Raw genomic sequence first — 26,014 nt, forward strand, 5'->3', positions numbered from 1 at the left:
ACCTAAATCCTGATAACATTTTAGGAAAAATGTTTAAAACAATGTAGAAACTATGTATTGAAGGAAAATAGGTGAAGACACTTGGAGAAACTAATTAAAAAACTAGTACAGTAGGTGCCCTAACTTAACTCACTGTCAGTATAGGCAGTTGCATAGTAGCATAGGTTTTTTCATAATCATAGTACAACTGACCTCATTAAATAGTCACTAAGCCAGTGACCTATGAGGTATGGCCATTGGAATAAACTCACACACCTTAAATATAGGCATTAAGCACAGTTACATCATTGGTTCACTTAGAGAGATTAAAGCACTATAAGGCATGATTACAATGTAACTAATATTTCAACAAAAACCCATGTAGAGATTGGATTTTTGCTTTTTCAAATTGAAAAAATCACAAAAAAATATTTAAACCTTTTATACATTTTTATTTTTATTTGCCAACCATGCCAGGGTTGTTGTCCAAGGTAAAATAGTTATGAGCTTATCTTGTTAAATATACTGGCCAAGAAAATGTATGTAACCTTGAATATGATGTTGTAGCAGTAAATTGCCATTGAGATTAATAAATTGCCTTGAATGGTAGTTTTTACAGTGAAATGATTTCCTTAGAATGGAGGTAGTCCTTTATGTTTCTTGTTTGTTGTTGGTGCTTTTGGTAATTTTGGTAATAAATTCAGTTCGTATGGTCAAGAAACCACGGAGTAGAACTTTGGAACCTTCAAGATCAGAGAAAATTTTGCAGATAGGTTCTATTTTTTTTAGGGGATGGGGACAGCGAGACATGTTTTGGGGATGGCAGTCCAGAGAGGACATTTTTGGGGGATGGCAGAACAGGGAGGGCATTTTTTGGGGATGACAGTGGATGGCTATTCATACATATACAAGTGGGCTATCTGAACAAGGCTATCATTGGACCCTATCTATCATTTGAATAGACTGGTTCAGGAAACGAGACCCAACCTTGCATGCCTGAACCGGCTCTTCTCTTCTGTAGATACTTGCTTAGTGTGTGCAATGAACCTTTCTCCATGCATGATGGCAGTCCAGAGAGGGCATTTTTTGGGGATGGCAGAACAGGGAGGGCATTTTTTGGGGATGACAGTGGATGGCTATTCATACATATACAAGTGGGCTATCTGAACAAGCTATCATTGGACCCTATCTATCATTTGAATAGACTGGTTCAGGAAACGAGACCCAACCTTGCATGCCTGAACCGTTCTGTAGATACTTGCTTAGTGTGTGCAATGAACCTTTCTCCATGCATGATATTTGCCCTATTCACCCTATCCCCACTCCCCTGGACGGGGTATTCATATAATTTGTCAAATTTGATATTCAATTTAACACATTCATTCATTCAACTTTCAATATAATTATATAAGTAATAAGAGCACCAAAAATTAGAAATTCAGATTGAATGTTCAGTGTTTTTATTATGACAAAGGTCCTTAAGGATACAAAATCATGAATGAAATTGTAATGACAACATACATTTCTCACAACTGTATGCTTTCATTTGACATATTCATGAATTCACTTAACAACTCTATGTTATCACACCACTTCTCATATTACACCTTTATGCCCTTTTTTAATAATTGTCTGCACCCTTACAGCTGTATGCGGTCATAGAATTACCCATTGCTGGAAAAGTTAACCGTATGTTGCCATTCTACAAGGGTATGTTTTAATTCCATTGTTGTATGCAGTCGTTCAACAGCCATAATTTTTCTTTACATAGTTTGCATGCAGACATAGAATTTGTCAATTTCCCATTGATGAAAAGAATAAAAAATGTATGTTGTCATTATACTTTCATTGTTCATTTGTATGCAGTTGTTCAATAGTGGTACACTTTTATTCTATGGTTGCATGCAGTCATTCAAAGTTCCAACACTTTCTTTCTAAAGTTGTATGGAATCATACAAAGTTGCTTTTGTACAGTAGTTTTTTGTTTTCATTAAAAAAATTTCAGGCCACCAGGGGGACATCTGACTGCCTCTGGGATGGTCAAGGGATGTCTTAGATGTTCCCAGCTGTCCCAGGGATGTCTTAGGAATGTTATGACCCTGTGGGCATTGTCCTAGGATTCATCTTCGGTTTTCCTGGTGACAAGGGTTGGCCAGATGACATTGCTTACTGTCCTGCTGTTCTGAGTTCTTTCTATATCAGAAGATAATAGGGAAGATCTTGTTATCATGTCAAAGTGAGTCTTTCTTTCACCAAGCGCTATATTCTATGTAGCTTTTCTGTACCTGCTTTGATTGTAAGGATTTTAATTTCCCACCAACACCGGGTGGTGCACTGGGGTCTTGGACATTAATAATTATGTTTTTCCAGATTATCCTTTCTCAATGATGTCAAGTATAGGCGGATTCCATATTGTTGACAAAACCTAAAACTGCAATTCATAATGGTGTCTTTTTCATGTCATGGCTATAATTTCTTGTAAGCTATCTTAAACTTATTGGCATGATTTCCCAAGTGATATTTGGATTCTTGTTATGTTACAGCCCTTCTCTTTGAAAGGAACACTGCTTAATGAGGGCAGAAGCTTGCCTTTATTTTTTTAACTTTAGTGTTTCTTTTCATCAAGTTGTGTTTAGGAGCTTCATGGATACATGCTTTGACATGGATATTGTTTTTTTGTGTATTCATGTCAAATTCTAGAGCTAATATATTTAATAAGGTGCATTACATGAGCTCTCTACCTTGCAAACATTTTCTTGTCAGAGCATTATGTCATAAGGTAGCTTATATACTGTTTATATGGAGAAAAATCTTCTAATTTTTTTCAAACTGCTTTCTTTGGTCTTGGTGGATAGAAACTGTAGGTACATGATGGATATCACTCTCACAAACTTGTACTAATAATTAATATTTTCAGCACGATAAGGGTTGTTCTTTTGTGGCTTTCTGATGCGAACATGGCAAGTTCATAACATCTTCATAGCACAGTTCAGTCCTAGTGGCCTTGGAAATCTTATTAGAGGAAGCACAAGGAGATGAAATAGGAGACTTTGAATTCACCAAAGCCACCTACTGTTGAAGATTGAACCTTTTCCGCTAAGAAGCCTCTTTGGTAGACTTAATTTTTTTGGCAAACAAGCCTCCACCATAAGCAAAGTAAGATGTTGTCATTGCCCCATCTTGACAATAAATGCTCACATCCTAATAAAAGAAAATTGTCTTTTCAAAGACTTCACAATTTTCTGAATTCTTAAATCAAACTCAGACAACAACAAAAGAGGAATGTAAATAAGTAAGAGGATGCATCAATTTTCTCTTGATTGGCTAGTTAGAACCTTAAACAATTCATTAAACTAGCGGTTCTCCAAAAGGCACATGTTAAATAGAACAAGGCAGCGATTTACTAAGTTAAAAGCAATGGTAGATTACAAGCAGACGCCACTCTTGGGAGGGATGTAGCAACGAAGAGACATGATCCTCCAAGGCCAGTTGAGAAGTATATAATGCAGATCGATACTCCAAGGAGAGACACAAGACAATCAAAGAAGAAATATTTCTCATAATTAATACATACATACATACATACATACATACACATACGTACATACATACATATATATATATATATATATATAGAGAGAGAGAGAGAGAGAGAGAGAGAGAGAGAGAGAGAGAGAGAGAGAGAGAGAGAGAGAGAGAGAGAGAGAGAGATTTTACCTTTGCAAATTGGAGATTGGAAGAGAGCTTAGGGAATTTAGATATTATATTTTAGAAAATAAATGTCTTTTCCACCTTGGAATGGATGTGTGTATTCAAAAAAGTTGTTTGGACAATAATGTATTTATGTAAAAAATCTTGAAAACTCCATTAGTGGAGTTCTATTTATACTTTTTGAGTTTTTTATGTATGGCAATTTTCTATGTTTTTTCCGTTGCTCTCTCTGTGTTTGCTTTTTGCTTTTTTTACCAGGGGTGAATGCAATTTGACAAGGATGAACCTATTGCTGGCAAAAGGGGTGAACATGATCTGAAAAGGGCGAACCTTAATAGGGAATTGAAAATGACATTTTTGGGAATGTTAAGTGAAAATTGATCCGCGGGGTCTTGCTTTTTCCCTTCTTTCACCTTGGAATATGTAATCATGTTCCGTTATGTGAATTCAACTTGTATTGTGTTGTATTTGTATTCTTGAGTTGGAATGATTAGTTCCTTGGAAAATTGAATGAGCTAGTGAACAACCCTTGTGCTCATCCACTTGTGCAAGTGAATGTGACTGAATCCGTGTAATGTCTTTCAGTTATGAAATATGCTCTTATGATTTGCATGAATTGAAGGTTGTACCTAATGCTATGTGTTTTCTTCTTAAGTGAATTACATCTTCTTTCACTTTAGTTCTTATTTTCGTCAGTATAGGTTATGAGTGACAAATTTAGGGTCAGGCCTCATCTCTCCTATTGCTCCTCATGATGATGTCATCTCACAATGGGGTAAAGTCTTCCACTTGTGCTTTTGTGCATTGTTGTTATGTGTGATGACGTCCTTGTTGTGTGTGTGCATTGTGAGATGATTATGTTGCAATTAGCACAAATTTTGTTGGCTTTGTTTTTACCCATTAATGCCAATTTTAAAGCAGAAAAGATCTGAAATGTAAGATTTAGATAAGTTTCCAAATAATTACAAACATTCTAAGAAAGTTTGTAGGAGATGCAATTATCTTCTTATGGCATATTTCCAAATGTGTTAGTGATCATGAAACTTCCCTGGCAATTGTCAGATGACAAATTGTATTAACGTATGTGATTTTGTTGAGTATTTATATTCAATCAGTACCCTTCTTGCCCTTGCAGAATTATCCGACCTCTTGATTCTGATTCTGTTTATTACTAACATGATGAAGTATGAATCATTACTTAAAAACTCTTCAATTATCAGATGGCAAGTTAAGTTGGTGATTGTGCTTTTGTTAAGATTTTGTATGCAATCAGGAGCCTTTTTGTCCATTGCACAATGACTTAACATCCTGATACATATTTAGTAGTTTACTAGTAACATCATGAGTGTCAGATGACACATTGTTTTGGTTAGAGTGCTTTTGTTGATTTTCTGTATATAGTCAGGATGCTTTTCACCATTGCAAAATAAGTTTTTTGTCCTAATTGTTTATAGATAAGGAGATGATCCATCACTAAAATCCTTGTGTATATAAATCCCTCAGTTTCTTGCTCTTCTGTTTCTGCAGGTTGCAATTGTTGTGGCACATGAGTTAGCTCACCAATGGTTTGGGAATTTGGTTACAATGGAGTGGTGGACTCACCTATGGCTTAATGAAGGCTTTGCAACTTGGGTCAACATCTATACCACTTATTTGGGTTCAATGCATATAATTTTTACTGAGTGTAAACACACTAATGTTAACTTCTATGATGAACTTTGTTCATCTGGTAGAATTAAGTTATTCTGTGGGTATATAGAGGAATATGTAAATCTGCTCAATATCATTTGAGACATATATGGTGGCATTGCAGGTTAGCTATTTGGCAGCAGATCACTTATTTCCAGAATGGAAGATTTGGACACAATTTACTGACCAAACAATGGAGGCTTTCAGATTGGATGGGCTCGTTGAGTCTCATCCCATTGAGGTGAAATAATTGCCTCAAAATATGAACACTTCCTGTTCTTTATTTGGTTGAAAAAGCATCTTCATTTAAAGTGGAGTGGTCAAATCATCTTAGTTCTTTGTTTATTCTTGGTCATTGATATTTGTTATAGTTAGATGTGTGCTGTGCTTGTAAAATGGATGTAAATTCATTGCTTTATAATTTTTTGATGCTAAATGTTTGATTTTTACTTTTAACCTTCGAAGAGCATGTTTTGTGAATTCTTTGTAAATTGCTTTTTGGTTTCTCTATTCTGATTGTAGCTATAACTATCAGGAATTACTTAGCACAATACATGTTATATTGGTTATCTTTTATGTTTGTTTTAAGAAGCAACTTGCTTTACCTGTGGCTGGAAAACATACGTTTATTGTTGTCAACATTCTTAGGTTTGAATGTTTTCTCAGGTGGAAGTTCACCATGCCAGCCAAATTGATGAAATATTTGATGCTATAAGCTATTTAAAAGGAGCTTCTCTTATCCGCATGCTTGAGAGCTACTTAGGAGCCCAATGTTTCCAGGTAGGCCATTGAATTTGTTTCTGATCTTGGAAGTATTGAGAAAACTAAATGTGGTTATTCCAGTTTTAAATTTGACATGGAATATGCTAACACATATCCCTGGATATTTGTAATATCCCTTATGCAATTTCAATCTTTTAATTCACACTCTACATTCAAGGTCAATGATCCGCTGATTAAAAAGATCAGATTGTTGTAGTTGCTTTCTACTAGTTTAATGCTTAGTTCCAGTTGCAAAATAATTGACAAACAATTTGCAAGTTTAACACATAGATGAAGAACCAAAACAACACTAATAGGAAACCATATGCTGAACTGGAAACTCCATTATATTCATTCACTAACAGATTACAGAATATTATTATCAGAAATTGGCAGAGATCAAGTATTAGCTGACACCTTCCATCAGCGATGGGAAATAGTGTACAAGGAGGTCGATATGAAATGATAAGGCCTGCGTTGGAAGTTGCAGGGCTATAAACAAGGATTCCCCAATCTGTTTGAACACTGCTCCCAGTCTAAGTCCCTGTAATTACCAAATAGCACTTGTGAAGGGTGAAACGATGAATAACCAGGCTTAATTTCCAGAGACTACTTACTGATGACTCTAGCTCCGACTGTAGACTGCTGTGGCATGTGTCATCTATTCCCTGATATGCCAATCCTTTGCTTAATATATATTGGGTTTATATGAAATATCTCCTTGAGTCGGCTAAACGTAATAATTCTTAAAAACACGAATCAGGCCATGATTTTCCCAATCACCGCCAATATATTATAACAGCAAAGTAGCCCGTGCCATCAAAGAAATGAGCTCTCCGCCTTTTTTATCTTTCACCCAATAAAATATTCACAGTACAACATTAGATATTGGCTAATTATTCTCCAGACACGGCATATGCAAAGCCATGACTATAATAGAATTGAACGAACCTTCAAGGAAATGGCTTTCTTTATCTTCCACAAAGACAATCGCTTCAAAAGACCCACGAAAGAGAATATTTATGAAACGGCATACCGATTATTGGATTTGTAACTTGATTGAGCAGACAGGCAACTAGCTCTCAATCATATACAAATGTCTCCAATATAGATCATCAATGTCTGCAAATATTTTTTATTTCTGAAATAAACCCAAAACCTTACAAATTTGTCTCCAATGGAGACTTCACAAATTTAGCCCAAATGTGGACTCTGTTGCGATTCGTCCCTTTTAGAAGAGCTAGGTTCTCGTCCAACCCTTCTGCAAACTCCTGAAGGTATCTGTCTCCAGAAAGCATAAAATGTTTTATCAAATCAAGCATACTTAATAACTCCTAGCAAGCCTCCTTATAAAGACCTCCAGGAACTTTCTAGAAGATAATGCCGACATGAACAATGGAAATTTAATAAAGTGACATTATAATATTTTATTTTTTATTTAATTAAATTAATTAATATTAAGTCATCATTGAATATTTTATTCATTTTTGACAACTTAATAAAAATCAATTTAATTAGTTGTCACTTTAAAAATCTGGAACATGACAATATTCATGCTTAGGATATTTTTTCTTATGGTAATAAGAAATAGCAAGTCAGTATTAATATCAACAGTCATTACTATTAGACATTTTGTCATTGATGTAAAGTGGTTTATGTCAAGCCTGTCTTTCAAGCTAGAGGTTTGCTCAGAGTATTATTGGACTGAGTTTGAAGTGCTTTTCGAGCTGCTGTTTATTCACTAGATTTTCTCAATTTCGGTTGAGGTGCTTGACGTGCTTGAGGTGTGTGTGCCCGCTTGAGCTGCCTAAGTGTCTGCATCAGCTGGTTGGCTGTCTACTTGGCATTTGTCAGCTGCTACATCAGCCTCTTTTGCCACATAATGTTTATTTCGTGGGACCATAACACCTTTTCAAAGATGGTTGAAATATCCCCCCTTAATTTTTTTTTATTTTTTCAACAAGATTACAAACACAACCACACCCGTTAGGGTTAGAGAAAGAAATCCAAAACCAGCTAGAAGGAACTTGTTAATGTGTGTTTTATGCACATAACATTTCAGAATAAAATACCAAGGTAATTTACCCTCTCTTGAACAAAATCACCTCAGATGCTAAGGATAAGATCAACTAAAATGATTCCAAGGTTTCTACATGTTAGGTCTTGATGAGTGGGTAACTCAATGGTCGATGTGAATTGCTGCGTTCACTTGGGGACTTACGCAAATGTTAGGATTATCTTCTTCGATCATGAAGATGCGGAATAGGTGTGCTGACAACTTAGGATTTATCAATGAAGCTTTGGACTTAATTCTTACTAAAAAATGGGCAAAAGGAATAGGGTTCAGGAAATCTATTCTAGGCCTAAGAATGTAGGAAATGATGAACAAATCTAGTGGAATCAAACTAGGCAAGGTCTCACAAACAGGTATTGACACAAGCTTAGTGCAATCGTCTAAGGTATACTTAAAGATTTTCAGACTATTACCATTACACACTGACACCATCCAAGCTGATGCTTGTCAAAGGTTGCATAATAATTGAAGTTAAGCCTACTCAAATCTCCAGTTGACCACACAAGGCGCACTTACCAACGGCAAGAGGCTAGTGGTATGGATTAAGGATTCCACACAAATATATTTAACAAATCTTTCACTCAATCTAACATACATGAAAATAAACTCTAATCTAAAATTCTAATCTAACTCGGAGGAATTGAGAACCATGAATGCAAAGACAACACTTGAAGAATAAAATCACCAACAATTGAACAATGATTATGATTCAAATAGCTACAACATATACCAACAATTCTACAAAAACTCTCTCTTACAAATGAGAGACAAGGAGGTATATATAGAGTCTCTTACAAAATGGATGGCCAAGATTGATACAAGATCAACGGCCAAGATCATGCCAACAAAACCCTAGAATTGCCCTAATTAGGGTTTACATAAAAAATGGCGCCACCAACATATGGCCCAATAAAAAGATGCCTAGTCATCAAATAGGGAATCTTCTAGAAGATTCCTCCCTGCATCTCTCTCTCTCCTAGCATAATCCAAGAATCTAGCCAATATTGAATCTAACTCCATGGAAATGCTAGGCAAGGTATCTTGCTATAAATCAATCATGTCCAGTGAATCCGAGCAAGTGTCCAAAGTGTTCTCCCAATCTGGCATGAGCTTCTGCGAACTATGAACATGAATCAACAAAGAGACCAAGTCATCTATCTGACTCTTCTTCAAAGAGTCCAACTAACAAAAATACATAAATTTCATATTGTCTCTTAATTCAGCTAAGTGTAAACCACTAGCATCACTAACATCAACACCCAATAATTTCTCAATTGAGGCAAGGATCTTCGTTTGAATGTCCTGAATCAATCCCTCCATCTCCATACAACTCAACTGGGAGTTCTCATAAGTTGATCTCTATTAAATTTATTTAAATTCTGTGATCAAGAGGCTAGAACAGATGAAAATATAGTCTGAAATTTACTTCGAACTGTAGTAGTGTGAATGGAATGGAAGCACAACACTTATCAATTTCGGTATTGTCCTCCTCCCATTGTATGCATGTTATATATATGAATGAGAGGGTACGTAGAGAAGAGATATGTCTTCTCACGTGGGAAGACACATCTCTTCCTACGTACCACTCATCATATCACCGCATGTTAACAAACATATTATTTGTTTGACTGATCGCGATTTATGATAAATCGTTTAACCCAACTCGATAACAAGAAGGGGTGTGACCGGTGGCAACCACCCTCATTCGATATTTATTCATTGTTAATTGTTAACGTGAATATGTTAACATGTAATTAATTCATGCATCGGAAATAGTATGATTGACGTGTTGATGTGTATTTTGTACACGACCAAACACAGAATAAAATACCTAAAGGTACCTTATCCTCTCTTGAGCAAAGTTTCCCGACTGTTGAAGATCTCGCCGAAGGATCAGTCGAGGCAACTCCAAGGTTCTTGTATGTAGGTTCTCTACTCGTGGATAAGCTCTCTGTGGTATGATGTGATTTTGCTGGAATCACAAGGGGACTTACACTTGATGATTGAACATCTGATTCGCTTTGAATATTACTGGAACACAGGATTTCACTAGTCTAGATTTTGAAAAAAAAAGAAAAAGGATGAGGGCGAGGAAAGGATCTAACTTTGACACTAAGAATGTAGGAGCAATGAATGACCTTTGATGAAATTCTAACTAAGTCTTGTTTTGACATCCCAGGACCATCTCCACAAGGTTAGTGCGATCTTCGGAGGAAAACTTTATGATATTCAGATCATCGCTACAGGCATAGACACCATCAGGCTGATGCATATTAGTAAAGAAGCGACAATTGAAGTTAAGCTTAAACTGAATGATTCCAGTTGACTACACAAGGCAAGTCTGCAATCAACAAATTGCTAGTAGTATGGATATATGAATTTCACCATCAATCAAACACATTTCTTACACTCATTTAATAACATGAAATCAAATATGAGAAGTATAGAGACCATGCAAATTGTTGAATCGACCCATAAATTTCACCATTTCTTCAATGAAGTTTTACAAGTCTTTTACAACAACATCTTGGCAACAATCTTTGCCTTCTCTTTCTATTCTACTTTAATTGCTATTCTATCAACTGACTATTCACTATTTCTAACTTTTCACCTTCTAACTATTGACTAACTATTGACTAACTATTAGCCTTTACAAATGAGGAGCCAGGGCTTATATAGTACCCCAATACAATTCAATGGCTCAGATCAACTTGAGATCAATGGCCGAGATTTTACAATGAAAACCCTAATTAGGGTTTGTTACAACCAACTCAATTCTGGCCAATGAAATAATTGCATTATTTGGACACATGTCTTCTCTGGAATATTTGACCAATGGATAACCGAGGTAGGTATATCGAAGTTAGTCCCATCTTTGATGAGTCAGGTACATTGAATCTGGACATGCTGAGGTGGACCAATCCAACTGGAGGAGTGATGACTGGGATGCCACCTTGTCTGACACTTGCAACTTGGTAGATATTCAATTTGATGACGCTGAGAAGCTAACTTTACTTAACTCTTCTGAAACTGTCTACTTCTCCAACAGACCCTTGCTCTGACCTCCTTTGTCTTTGATGTGCAGGATGGATGGTGTACCTTTCCTTGGAATGCTGGATTGGAAGATGCCGTCCCTGATGATGCTAGATTGGAGAAGGTTGTCCTTGTTGATGCTGGACTGGAGAAGGTTGTCCTTGTCTTGGTCTGGTCTTGTGGAGGTCGTCCTTGATCTGGCCTGGTCTTCTTTCATCTGCAAGACAAACCATAAGATGATTAAGGACACATAATATATTTATTCTAACATAGCATTTTATGCGTTAAATCATCAACAAGAAGATGTCAAAATGAAGTTTGTTCAAGATTCTTTCCAAGGACAGGCCCTATAAGAATTTCGCCTTGGACCCTCTAGAAGGGTCAGGAGCGAAATTTGCATTCAGGCTCAAATTGTTCTCACTTTGCAACCGTACTTGCTTAGATACATGCCCAAGGACGCCCTCATTCTCAACCAACACCAATCTTGATGCAAATTTAGGGCAAAAGAGAGGTTTTTAAGAATTTCGCTTTGGACCCTTTGGAATGGTCAGGAGCGAAATTCACTTTTTAGGACAAAATCTATCATGTTTCCTCTCCAAAATACCTTCCAAGGCGAGCACACACTAGTTTTCCTTCCTCCAGAGCCCAGGGATCCACGCCTTGACCTCTATCATGAGCAATTTGAGTGAAATTGGGAATTTCGCTCTGGACCCTTTGGAAGGGTCAGGAGCGAAATTCACCTTTTAGGTCACAACTCTTCATTTTCTTCACTTGAATTCATCTTGTAGGGCAAAGTAACATCATTTCAACCTCAACTACGCCTTAGGACTCCAAGTCTTGACTTGACACAAGGAGGAAATAGGTAGATGAAGAATTTCGCTCTGGACCCTTTGGAAGGCTTAGGAGCGAAATTCTAATTCCAGCTCAAAGTTTGCATTTTTAATGATCAAAAATCCTTCCAAGGCATTCCAGATAGCTTCTCTCACCCTAGTCTAGGCTTGACTTAGCACAAAATTTGGAGGATAAGATAGTTTTTAGGATTTTCGCTCTGGACCCTCTGGAAGGGTCAGGAGCAAAAATCACTTTTTAGGACAAATTCTACCATTCAACTCACCTCCAAGGTCAAGGAAACTTTGCTTCATCCTTCCCTAAGCCATAAAAACCAAAAGCTTGACTTGATTTGCAAGGAAGATAAGTGATTTTAGGAATTTCGCTCTGGACCCTTTGGAAGGTCAGGAGCGAAATTCACCTTCTTGGCTAAAAATCCTTCATTTTTTCAATCCCACTCTTTCCTACAAGATACATTTCATCATTTTTCATCCAAGGAACAAGGATTGAAGCCTAAGCAAGGTCAAAAACTAGGTTTACAAGGAATTTCGCTCTGGACCCTTTGGAAGGGTCAGGAGCGAAATTCACTTTTTGGCTCAATTCTTTCAAATTTGATAATCATTGATAAGTCAAAGTCATTCCTAAGGAGCTCTCCCATCAAAACTCGCCTTAGTCAGCACTAGGCTAGGCACAAAATTGGGAAAAAAGGTGGTTTAGAGAAAATTCGCTTTGGACCCTTTGGAAGGGTCAGGAGCGAATTTCTTAATTTAGGCTTATTCCTCCATCATTTCAAGTTGAATTCACCTCACAAGGCAAGAAAACACTTCTCTCCTCTCATCCAACCCAAGTTTGACTTGATTTTGCAAGGAGAAAAAGGTGATTGAAGGATTTACGCCCTGAACCCTTTGGAAGGGTCAGGAGCGAATTTCTTCCTCTAGCCCAAAATCATCATTTCTGGAGACAACAATCAGCTCAAGGGCAATCTCAAGGGCATCTTTCATCTTGGACTAGGCATGGTTTAGCACAAATTTGAAAGGAATGTGTGGATTTTAGGATTTTCGCTCTGGACCTTTTGGAAGGGTCAGGAGCGAAAATCTTGTTTTAGGGTTATTTCCTCATCCTTTCAACCTCAAATCACCTCCAAGACTTAGGACACCTCGCCTCACTCCTCTCTAGGCCATAAAATCAAAATTTTAACTTGTCTTGCAAAGAAAGTAGGTGGACTTGGGATTTTCGCTCTGGACCCTTTGGAAGGGTCTGGAGCAAAAATCTTGACTTGAGCTTACTCCTTCATCATTTGTCCTCAATCAACTTCAACAGGGCAAGAACATCTCTCCTCACACTCATCCAAACCATAAAGAGTCAAAGTTGACTTCATTTTGTAACAAGTGATTGTAGAATTTTCGCTTTGGACCCTTTGGAAGGGTCAGGAGCGAAAATCTCATTCTTGACCAAAAATCATCATTCTCTCAACTTGAAACTTCATTGCAAGGTAAAATCTCATCTCTCTTCGCTCTAGGAACAAGGTTTTAAGCCTAAGAAAGGTTAAAAATATAGGCTTGTAAGGAATTTCGCTTTGGACCCTTTGGAAGGGTCGGGAGCGAAATTTCCTTCCTTGGCTAAAACACTCATTCCTCAACTCTTTCAAACATTCCCAAAGGCTAGATCATGTCCATTTTCCCTTTCAACATGCTTTGGACATCACAATTTGGTCAAATAGGGAAGGAAATGAGGTCTAGGAGGATTTTCACTCTGGACCCTTTGGAAGGGTCGGGAGCGAATATCATGATTTGGGCTTGATTCTTCATTTCTCCAACTCAAAATCACCTCAAGAGGTAACTAAACATCACTCTTCACCCAAGGGATAAGGTCTTAAGCCAAAACAAGGTCAAAAGAATAGGCTTGCAAGGAATTTCGCTTTGGACCCTAAGGAGCGAAATTCACCTTCTTGGCTAGAATCCTTCATTTTTTCAAGGCTTTCAAACATTTCCAAAGTCCAAACATGTCCACACTTCCCTTCAAGATGCCTTGCAACTCAAAATTTGGTCAAACTGGGGAGGAAATGAGGTCTAGGAAGATTTTCGCTTTGGACCCTTTGGAAGGGTTAGGAGCAAAAATCTTAGTTTATGCTTGATCATTCACTTTTCCAACTCCAAACTACCTCAAGAAGCAAACCTAGATCATTTTCCACCTAAGGAACAAGGATTGGATCCCAAACAAGGTAGCAAAAGAGGTTTATAGTGAATTTCGCTCTGGACCCTTTGGAAGGGTCAGGAGCGAAATTCGCTTTGGACCCTTTGGAAGGGTTAGGAGTGAAATTTGACATTTTGGTCTCTCCGTCAGGATCATTTTATGGAATATAACATTTAAGTATAAGTTATACTTTAAGTTATATTCCATATATACTGTCAGGATGTTTGAGAGTGGTTTCGGACCTCTAGGAGTTATATTGCAAAATCTAGTTTTTGGAGGATTCTTCAGTTTTCCAGACTTAGTCAAATTTCAAGATCAGGACATTCCAGACTTAGCCAAATTTCAGGGCATTTGAAGATCAGGATGACATTCCAGACTTCATCACTCACCGACTTGACCTAGCTCAAGCAGAGCCTGCTATCCAGGTGATCCCCCTGGTGACACTCGAAAAGCAAAGGCTAACAGACAAAACTCTAAAGCCTAGAAAAACAAACCCCAGAAAGCAAAAAGTAGGGGTCCCTATTTGCAATGGGGCGATGTGTGAATACATCACAACACGACGTTACAATAATTAACACTCCCTCTTAGCTAGGGAGGACATATTTCATGTTAGAGGAAAACAACACAATTCATCCATTGATTGTGAAGAGAAGACATATCACACCTTAGTGATATTTAGAGATATGGTTCAACAATGAATATCAAGTCTCATGATACTCACCATAACTCATAGTTATCAAGTAAGGTATGTGCATTGGCATCAAGTCACATGATGCCTACCATATTGATAATGATTCATGGCATGTCCACAAATATTATGTCCATAATATTCACCATGAAGATCTCTATCATAATTATGGTTTATTTAATGATATCAACCAACTGATATCTACCATAATGTCTCAGAGATATATACTATCATGACATGTCCACAGATATCAAGTCTCATGATATCCATCAAGATAGATAAATTGATAATTGTAAAATCGTCACCTTACAATATCAATATGAAACAAGTGTTCATTATTGAAAAGTTGTCCCCCTTCAATAATGTTCACAAGGGGCCCATGAAGTCATGGAGTCACACACATGACAAATAAAAGAGTTTACACATTAAACATCTTAAATATATTAGTATATCAGAATAAATGAGACTATCTCTCAAAATTAAATAACATTTTCAACAATACCAAGTTTATCTCTAAAGTGCTCAATCTTTATCCTGGAGAGAGGCTTGGTAAGAATGTCTGCAATCTGATCACCTATACTAATATAATTCAGTCAGATCACATTCCTTTCCACCATATCTTGAACATAGTGATAAGGAATCTCAATGTGTTTAGACCTGTCATGAAATACTGGATTCATTGAAAGCTGGATGCAACTCTGATTGTCACAATAGATGTCAGTAGGATTTAAGGGCTGACCAAATAGTCTTACAAGCAATTTCCAGAGCCATACTGCTTCTCTTGCTCCCATGGAGGCTGCAATGTATTCAACTTTTGTAGAACTCTGAGCAACTGAAGACTGTTTTCTACATATCCATGAGATCATTCTTGATCCTAAACTGAAGCAACATCCTGATGTGCTTTTCCTATCAACTACGCTTCCAGCCAAATGAGAATCAGTGAATCCATGTAAGTCAAGGTCTACATGTTTATATTTCAGACCAAAACCAATGGTTCCTCGAAGATATCTCAGAATATGCTTTGTAGCAACAAGATGTATTTCACTAGGTTCGCACATGAATTGACTTAGCGTATTAACAACATAACATATATCAGGTCTTATGTTTACCAAATACATCAGAGATCCAATAATCTGTTTGTAGAGGGTAGGATCTGCAAACTCTGATTCTGCAGTTGCTTCCCTTAGCTTGTGCAGATTTGTCTCCATAGGTGTGGTCATCGATCTACAATCCATCATTCCAAATCTCTTGAGTATATCAATGGTGTATTTTCCTTGATTAAGGATTATACCATCTGCCTGCTGCCAAAATTCCCAATCCAAGGAAGTAGTGAAGAATTCCTAAATCCTTCATATCAAACTCAGAGGCTAATTCTTTCTTACACCGAGAAATACGATTATCCTCTCCTATGATTAGTAGATCATCAACATAAAGAATAAGAATTAATAATTCACCATTGATTACTTTGTAGTAGAGATTTGGATTTGCTTCATTCTTGGAAAATCCTAATTCCAAGAGATAGTGATCAATTCTTTCATACCATGCTTTGGGGGCTTGTTTAAGTCCATATAGGGCTTTCTTTAATTTGCAGACATTTGATTCAGCCTTATGAATCACAAAACCTTCAGGTTGCTCCAAATAAACTTCTTCAATCTTACCATTCAGAAAACTAGTCTTAACATCCATTTGATGGACTTTCCATCCTTTAGATGCTGCAATAGCCAAAATTGCTCGGACAAAAGTGTATCTGGCAATAGGAGCAAATGTCTCTTCATAGTCAATACCTTCTTTCTGTGAGAAACCTCTGGCAACAAACCTTGCTTTGTGCTTCTCAATGCTGCCATCTGCTGCATGTTTGATTTTGAAGAGCCATTTTGAAGATACCACAAATTTGCCTTTAGGCCTAGGCACAATATCTCAGACATCATTTTTCAGAGTTGACTGATACTCTTCTGACATAGCATCTTTCCAAACTTGATGTTTGAGAGCATCTCCAACACAGGAAGGTTCTGCATCAATGGTCTCACTCATCAAAGCAGCATAATTGGAAAATAGGTTAGGTCTCTTACTTTCTCTGAAGGTCCCCTTTGGAGCAGCATAATTTTCCGCTTCTTGAAGCATCTTTTTAGCCCAAAGTGGTCTCTTCCTAGTTTCGAGATGATGTTCTTCCAAAGGTATGTCTTGAACTTCATGCTTAGTGTTTTCAGGGGTCTCCCTTTGAATGTCAGGGGTGGGATCCTCATCCATGCTTGTAGTACGATCTTGGTGTTCTAATTCATTAGAGCTTTTGGACCTCCTGAATGCTATGTCTTCTTCAAAGATAACATCTCTGCTTAGTTCAATTTGCCTTTGTCTAGGTATGTATACTCTGTAAGCCTTAGAGGTTTCACTGTACCCAACAAATACCCCTTTCTTTCCAGAAGGTTCTAATTTTGATCTCTTTTCTTTGGGAACATGAATATAGATTGGACACCCAAAGATCCAAAGATGACTTATGTTAGGTTTGTTACCAGTAAAGGCTTCTTCAGGGGTTTTATTATCAAGAAGAGAATGAGGACATCTATTTTGGATGTACACAGCTGTCCTAAATGCTTCAGCCCAAAATGAGGTTTCTATATTTTGGTCAAGCAACATAGCCCTAGCATCTTCTACTATAGTCCTATTCTTTCTTTCAGCTACCCCATTTTGTTGTGGGTTATAAGGTACAGTTAACTCCCTTTTAATCCCAGCATTTATACAATAATCTTTAAACATATCAGAAGTGTATTCCCCCCCATTGTCTGTTCTCAAGGTTATGATTTTCTTACCTATCATGTTTTCTGCAAGAGCTTTGAATTCCTTAAATTTAGAAAGGATTTCTTTAGACTTTATACCTTAGAAAATATATCCAGGTCTTCCTAGAATAATCATCTACAAATATTACATAATATAAAAATCCTCCTAAGGAGGGTACAGACATGGGTCCACATAAATTAGAATGAACTAATTCTAATACATTTTTGGATTTACTGTTGCTAGAATTGAAAGACCCATTAGTATTCTTTCCCAAGGTACTCCCCTTGCATGCTCCTTCAGAACTGTGACTTAGCTTGGGTAAGCCAATCACCATTTTCTCTATCTTAGGTAGGGTATGGAAATGAAGGTGCCGTAATCTTCTGTGCCAAAGTTCATTTGAATCTGGAGTCTCATGAATCAAGGCTTGAGGTGGAGTGGTGCAAAGTCTGTAGAGGCTCCCTTGTCTTACTCCACTGGTGTGGGCTTTCTTGATGGTGGAGTTCTTTGGCCAAGCAAGTACCTTTCATTCCATAAAGGTTAATCTGTAAGCCTAATCTTCAAGTGCAGAAAGTGAGTCAAGGTTTCTCTTTATACCAGGTACAAATAGAACTCCAGTCAGCTGTAGGGATATGCCTGACTGTAGGTTGATATTGCAGGTTCCTATTCCCATAACTGGATAATTTGAGTCATCACCAATTGTCACTTCATTTGAATTTTCCACAAGTGTATCTAGGTGCTCACGAAATCCAATGATGTGTCGAGATGCTCCACTGTCAATCACCCATGTGTTCGAACTGGAGGTGACTTGACTAGAGAGGGCTGAGTAGAAGACTAGTCTCTCAGAATCACTCCCTTTCTTAACTTATACCATTGAAGCCTGTTGCTTGAACTTGTCTGGACACTTCATTGCATAGTGCCCATATTGGTCACATCTGAAACATTGTACTTCAGAAATGTCTCCCTTCTTCTTTGAAGACCCCTTTCCATTTGAGCCATTCTCCCTCTTTCTCTTAAAGTTCTTCTTCTTTCCTTTCTTGTGGGAATTAGAGTTTAGAACTTGAATGTCCTCATTACCATTGTTTTTTTTATTCCTCTTGTGACAAGCCGAAATTCCTCTTGAATGCAATCAGTTTTCAATCTATCAAATTTAGGAAATTTAGAACGAGCACTGATTCCTTGAATGAACGATTCCCACGAGGTAGGAAGTCCATTTAGGGCCATCATAGCAAGTTCTTTGTTGTCTACTAGATGCCCAATAGTTGATAGTTGATCCCTAAGCTCAGTGATCCTCAAGAAATAGGATGTAACTGTCTCTCCTTTATTCATCTTTATATGGTGTAGTTGATTCTTCAAGGTGAGAGCCCTACTAGTGTTGTTGATTTCATAAATGTCAGCTAGGGCTTTGAACATCTGAAAAGCCGTCTCATATTTAGAAATTACTGGCACAATGTGGTCTCTCACTGAATCCACAATAATCTTAAGAGCCTTCTCACTGTCCTTGCTCCACTGAATTTTCTCCGTATCATCACAGGGTTCAGGAATTTCACTTTTGACATGGGAGTCAATTTTATTTTCTTTCAAAATAAGCATGATCTTGAATTTCCAAGATACAAAATTTGATGCTCCATCTAGTCGATCTTCAAACCTAACTCCGGTTGCCATTAGGATTGCAGGAATGTGATCTACTAAGAGCCGGGTGAAGGTCTATATGATCGTTACAGAATTTAATTTGATCTTCCTTAACTTAGCTCTGATACCACCATGTTAAATTTATTTAAATTCTGTGATCAAGAGGCTAGAACAGATGAAGATATAGTCTGAAATTTACTTCGAACTGCAGTAGTGTGAATGGAACGGAAGCACAACACTTATCAATTTCGGTATTGGTCTCCTCCCATTGTATGCATGTTATATATATGAATGAGAGGGTACGTAGAGAAGAGATATGTCTTCCCACATGGGAAGACACATCTCTTCCTACGTAGCACTCATCATATTACTGCACATTAACAAACATTTTATTTGCTTGACTGATCGCGATTTATGAAAAATCGTTTAACCCAGCCCGATAACAAGAAGGGGTGTGACCGGTGGCAACCACCATTATTCGATATTTATTCATTGTTTATTGTTAACGTGAATATGTTAACATGTAATTAATTCATGCATCGGAAATAGTACGACTGACGTTACAAGAATTAACAATCTCTTCACGACTAATGAACAATACCAGCCATGGAAATCGTATCTGTCTCCATTGTGCACAATGTTCTTGCTGACCAAGGTGGAATTAGGATTCTTCTTCAAAGCCTTGAGGCGTGGAATAGTCTTCTCTTGAATAGGTCGGAATTCTTCCCAAACTCCCTCCAAATACTGGATTCTAAACACAAGCCCTGTTGTCCTATCATATGCCTGGACAAACTGAGTAAGGAAATCATCTGCCTGCTTTCTTGCACTCTCAATCTACTTTTCCACCTTCGAGAGTGTATCTCTCGTTGCCTCATAGTGTGAATGTATTCCATGGTCAACTGCAATAGGGGAAATAAGGGTGGGATTCTCACACCTTATCCCCACAATATACTCTCTTAGTCTGATATTCTCTTCTCTGTACTTTTCTTTCTCTTCAATTTTTTTGTCTAACCTTGTGTCGATCACCCTAAGGTTATCACCAACCTCCTGAAACTCTTGATCTCTTGATGTACGACCAAGGGCAACTGAAGTAATCTGGAAATCCATAGGAGTAGCAATATCCGCTGTCACGCCTGCAATAGGAACAACAACCCGCGCAATCCGCATTCCCGTCTCTTCTCTAACTATGTGCGACAAAATCTCAGCTCTCTTGGGTTCCTTCTCCTTAGCACTTCTAGCTAGGTAATCATCAATGTTATCAATAGGTTATACCTTATCATTTTCTTACCTTTCCCCATACTTCTCATCGAGGCACATATCTCGATCAAGTCCTCAATGCCAAGATAACATCATCATCATCATTAGAATTATTCCTGGTCAAATCTTATATCTCATTTCCCAAACTAACTTCCAAAAGGACAGTAGGGGGTCGCGGCTGATCATCGTTCTCATTTGGAGGTGCAGATGTTGTTGTGGCATGTAACTCCCGAATATTCTCTGGTAGTATCACTGTGTTGGAACATTGTTGGGTTTCCCTATTCTGCTATGTTATTTCAATCACCTTAATTGATGAGACACTGAGAGGTGGTGAAGGAATGATAGGTGTGGGAATGATAGTCTTTTGTTTCTTCTTCTTCTTCACCTCCTCAATCTTCTTCCCTCTGGCCTTGACTCCTCCTGGCTTGTTTTTCCTTCTCTTGGGAGCTTGACTCTCTTCGTCTGCATGAATCCTGACATCACTGATAGTCCTCTGATCATCTTCGGAAGTAGACTCTTCCGGCTTCATCTTTTCATAAGTGAAGGGAACACCCATATCAACTAACTTATACATCTGAATATCTACCCATGCACGGGAGAAACTCAAGACTTCTCTCATCAATACATTCAGATCAATCTCTTCTGATTCTGACCAATTAGGCAATAAGATTGCCTTCTTCATTTCATTCTCATATTGTGGATGCGTATGATCCCTGTCATCTAATACTTGATCAGGAATGAGGAAAAGTCCACACTTCCTCATGAAATCCACTGACATCCTGGACCACATTCGTCTCTTCACTACTTGCTCGTCCATCAGGTCGGCCTAGTAATCTTCTATGTCTACTTTGTGGATGAACTTCTCTCCCCCGATCCTTCCTACTTTCTTATCTGGATCAAATCTTTCTCCATTCTTGAACGTTGCAAATTGATAGAATGCAAGCTCCTCACTTGCAGTGCTGATGGCTAAGGCAGACTGGCAAACCTCTGATGTCTTCCCAACTGAAATAGGGAATGCCATGCCTGTCCTATGCTTCTCTCTTTGAATGACATCAAACTCTAGAATTTGTCTCACCACTTTCAACAAGATCATTCTGTCGGACGGATACCTAGGAAGCCTGTAGGGTTTGGATTGAAACCCATGAATCCTAAGGTACGTGAAAGTGGGAAACTGAATATACCACGATCCATATTTCTCTATCAGCTCTGTTGCCTCCTTGGACAATCTTTTGTGGATTCCGCCTAGTAGCATCCGCGTGATGTACGTGGTGAATACGTCATTCACTCTCTTATAGTCCTCAATTTAATACATTGTCAGCTGGGGGTAGCACTCATGACTCCTGAATTGTTTTTGCCCATTCTCGACTTCACCTCTGCATATCAATCCTTTGTATGAAACGATCGTGCAAGCAGGTATACCAAGTAGGAAGTTAGGGTGAATGACTTGGACCGCTCTACATTCCTCAGCTGAAAGTCCAGATTGTCACTTATGATTCTAGACCAATTTACCAATGCCCCTCTAAGACAATCCTGGATGAAATAGAACATCCATCCATCGAATATTCCACCCTGCGGCATCCCCATCACTTTGTTGAGTAGGAATACTAAGTCACTATACTCCTCTTTGAAGTTTGTGCACATGAGTGTCCTGGGAGCCTTGGAATGATGAAGCCTAGGCTCAATCATACGCTCTTTGTTTATCATACCCTTACACGCATCCATCTTCTTCGTGTACCGCTCTTTATATTCATCCTTGGTTGCATCCTTCATATTTTCTCTGCGTGGAATTCCGAACACCTCAGCAATAGCATCCTTAGCAAGGTAGGCAATAACAATGCCCTTAGGACTCTTGATCATTGGCAAGCAAGGATCATAACATCGTGCACACTCCAGGATAAGCTCACTGCATTGTATGGACTGTGGAAATCCAGCGGCATGAAAAATACCACTCTTCATAATGTTTACATATGCTGGGGAAGGAATTTGATTTCCGACTCCGAACATCCGCTGTCGCATCAGGTTCAGGTTCAAGAAATGTATGTTTGTATTTGTGATCTCCTTCCATCTGGATGACAATTTGGATTCTGGATAGAATCCAGTCTCCAGTATCTTCTGTTGTTCTTTCCTTTCCTTAAATATAGACTTCGACATCGCACTTGTACAAAGCTTGAAGTTAGAACTTAGGAAAATAAATAGTATTCTTAATAGAATTCTTGACTTCCTAAAGATTTTAAGCTAATTAGAGCATGAAGTCAGGAAAATAGTCCACACTCTTGGTAGATCTTGACAATTAGATTCGAAATGTGACAACGTTAGAGTATGAAAACCTTCTATGGAATTCATTAATATTTCCTTATACTTAGAAATTGTGTAAACTAAAGTGCAAAAGAGTATACCAGATTAATGGTGACTAAGGAAAGGTGTGAAAGGTTATGTTTTCACACAAAGTATGTCTGAGGACACCTTCCGCAGTCAACAATGGAGGTCAACAAAATCTGAAGACAACCTGAAAATTAAACTTTTAAACATGTTGCAATCACCTAGATATGCATAAATTGATGAGAATCAACCTTCTAAGGCAAACATAAGAAAATGTGAGCATGTATGTAGGGCTGGAAATGAAAACTTAGTTTGAAGACAAATCTGGAAATGAAGTTTTCAGACTTACTAGCACCCTTAGGAATGATAAAATACTCAGAAATAAACTCCGAAATGAAGTAAGAATGCTTCCCAAGTGAAATCGCAAGGTGGGTAGGTCGCTGGAAAAATTTATTTTTTGAGGATAGCCCCCTACAATGGAGTTTGAGACCTGCAACAATGGAAGATAACTCTGAAATTGTTTGAGAATGTCTCCAATCAGCCCTTCGGATAAAATTGCTTAAGGCACAAAATAGTTGGGAACAGGATATAAGTTTGAAAATTGATTTTCTAGCCAGCTATGGAGGTCAAACAAGCTGCAACAATGGAGGATAAACTCAGATCTGCAACACATCAGCAAGTAGGGAATGATGGCAGCCACCAAGTGTGAAGGGAATTCACCAAAGCAATGGCACAAACACTTCCAAATCAAAATCGTAATTTCCAGCTATAGCGCCATCCTTGGAAAATCTGCAAAAATGTCTTCAATGCATCTCCAATCTGCAACTCAAATCTGGAACAACAAGCAATAATGGTTGGAAAATCACGGAAGTTCATCAAACACCAAAAATCGCCATCCCTAAAAAATCATGATTTTCACCAAAATTGCCGAACTTAACCAAAATCGAAAATCTGGAAAAAAAGGAGGCAATAAACCTCAATGGCAGCAATGGATAGGATTGCCAAGCTGGAAAAAATGGAGGCCTTCAATCAAACACTTCACTTCAACACTTTGCCAAAATTTGCGAATAATAGAGAAAAATTGCCAAACATGGAGACACCTGGCAAACTTAATAATAAAATATTGCTGGAGACTCCTTTCTTATAGTTGCGATTGCCTCTCACTTTTACCACACAAGCAATGTGGGATAAAAAACTTGTTCTTATACTTGTTTGGCAAAACTAACTCGCTTCTAGAAGGGTAAAAACATTAAATGCTCATTGCAAGTTATTTAATTTTGTTTTTAAATTTTAAATAATCATCAATCATCATTTAAAAACAATTAAAATTGGGCTCATTTATTAAATAATTTCAATTCAAGTAAAAAATTGAGCCATAAGGGAAAATCGATCTCAGTGTGGACAAAAATCCTCATCAAAACTCGCGCAAAATAGGCCAGGGGAAAATTGATGAGTCTGGAATGAAAATTCCACTCAAAAATTAAGTCATCACCCAAAAATAACCCCTTTGGTGGAAAATTGACCTCAGTTTGGATGAAAACCCGGACTATCAAATGCACTCTCAGTGGAAAATCGTTGAGTTTGGATAAAAATCTGAACAAAAACCCTCAAAAACTTGTCACAAATCCCTGGTGGAAAAATGACCCAGGCGTGGAATGAATGCAAACATCATCAACAACCTTGTCCATACCTCCCTGGTGGAAAAACGTGGGTAGTCAAGATAAATCTTGACACTTAGTCAAATTTTAAAGCTTCCAGGGGAAAAACGACCCTAGTATGGAATTCCAGTGGTGGAAAATTGAGGCAAGTATGGATTTCAGGGGAAATCCATGTCCAGTCCGGATTTTGAGTGAGGAAAACCATGGGTAGTCAGGAATATGAGGGGAAAAGCACCTCTAGCATGGAATTTTGACCCTTTAACCCTTAGAATATGGATTTTACTCCGGAAAATGATGATTTTTCCACTCAGAATCACTTAGAAACTTATCAAAAAATGGAGCATAACACAAGGAAAACTATCGGGATAATGTGCGAAATCAACTTGAATAATTTTCTAGGAGCGAGAAAACAACTCCAAAAGGTCTGAAAACACCTTAGCACTTAAAATCACCAACAAGGACATTTAAAAACACATTAACACTCCAAAAGGGATCTACACTTAGGCAAAACTAGGATCATTTAGAATCTCAATTGTCATGCGCTTGATCCTATAACTTCAAAAACCCTAAACGACTCTAGGCATGATCAAAACTCCGAGACTCGGGCACGGGAAACACAAAATTGCCACTAAGAAGCCAAAACCCTAACCTAACAACGCAAAAAGGCGGAAAAGAGGGGGTCCCCGTTAGCAATGGGGCGATGTGTGAAAAGGTCACAACAAAACCCTACACCTTTTGTTCACCGAGAGCCCAAGCTGGGAGGGTGAGAGCATACAGTGGCAAGGGATCGTTAGATACAACTTTAGATAAATGCTTATTACAATAACGGGCGGCAAGCCAACCCCTTAAACTTTCCAGCGGGTAAAACAAGGGAACTTGGCGGTAAACCAGCCAAGTAAACAAACACACTCAAGCACGAATCACTCAACCACAATATTTCAGCAGGAGGACTGAACACTTACAACAAAGCTCAACTCAATCGCTTATGCACGCTTATGCAGTGGGAGGACCATTACAAACAAAATATCACTCTACCGCTTATGCAACGGGAGGACAGGATTACAGATATCAAATGTAGGCGGCAAGCCAGCCTCTTCCACTTTTCAGCAGGGTATGCTTTACAATCCAAAATTGGCTGTTAGTACTACTAACCAGCCTTACAATAAGAGGTGCAATGCATAGGAAACAAAGATTATACTGTCTAATACTGCTGACTGCTGAGTATCTCCAAACTTATCACAAGTAACAAACTCAAACCCACCCACAAGAAAATAACACACCAATAACCACTAAACTGAAATTACAATCTGCTGTCCGCATAACATTCAGAAAACAGCCACCACCAAATTCACTAATATGCTCATAACTCGCCCAAAACAAATCAGAATGACACAAAATGGAAGCAAATGAAAACTATAA

General features: G+C 38.0%; 1 protein-coding gene across 2 annotated transcripts in view; it reads left to right on the forward strand.

Annotated features, from left to right (window-relative positions):
- LOC131061912 (aminopeptidase M1) overlaps positions 1-26,014 on the forward strand; it is an 89,855-nt gene that overhangs the window by 51,965 nt on the left and 11,876 nt on the right. For both annotated transcript variants that reach the window (XM_057995763.2, XM_057995762.2), the window contains exons 9-11: positions 5,218-5,322; positions 5,504-5,620; positions 6,046-6,159. In XM_057995763.2, coding sequence (XP_057851746.1) covers positions 5,218-5,322; positions 5,504-5,620; positions 6,046-6,159 — 336 coding nt within the window. The remainder of the gene's footprint in view (positions 1-5,217; positions 5,323-5,503; positions 5,621-6,045; positions 6,160-26,014) is intronic.

Source organism: Cryptomeria japonica, chromosome 9, assembly GCF_030272615.1.
Source record: "Cryptomeria japonica chromosome 9, Sugi_1.0, whole genome shotgun sequence".
NCBI classification, from domain to species: domain Eukaryota; kingdom Viridiplantae; phylum Streptophyta; class Pinopsida; order Cupressales; family Cupressaceae; genus Cryptomeria; species Cryptomeria japonica.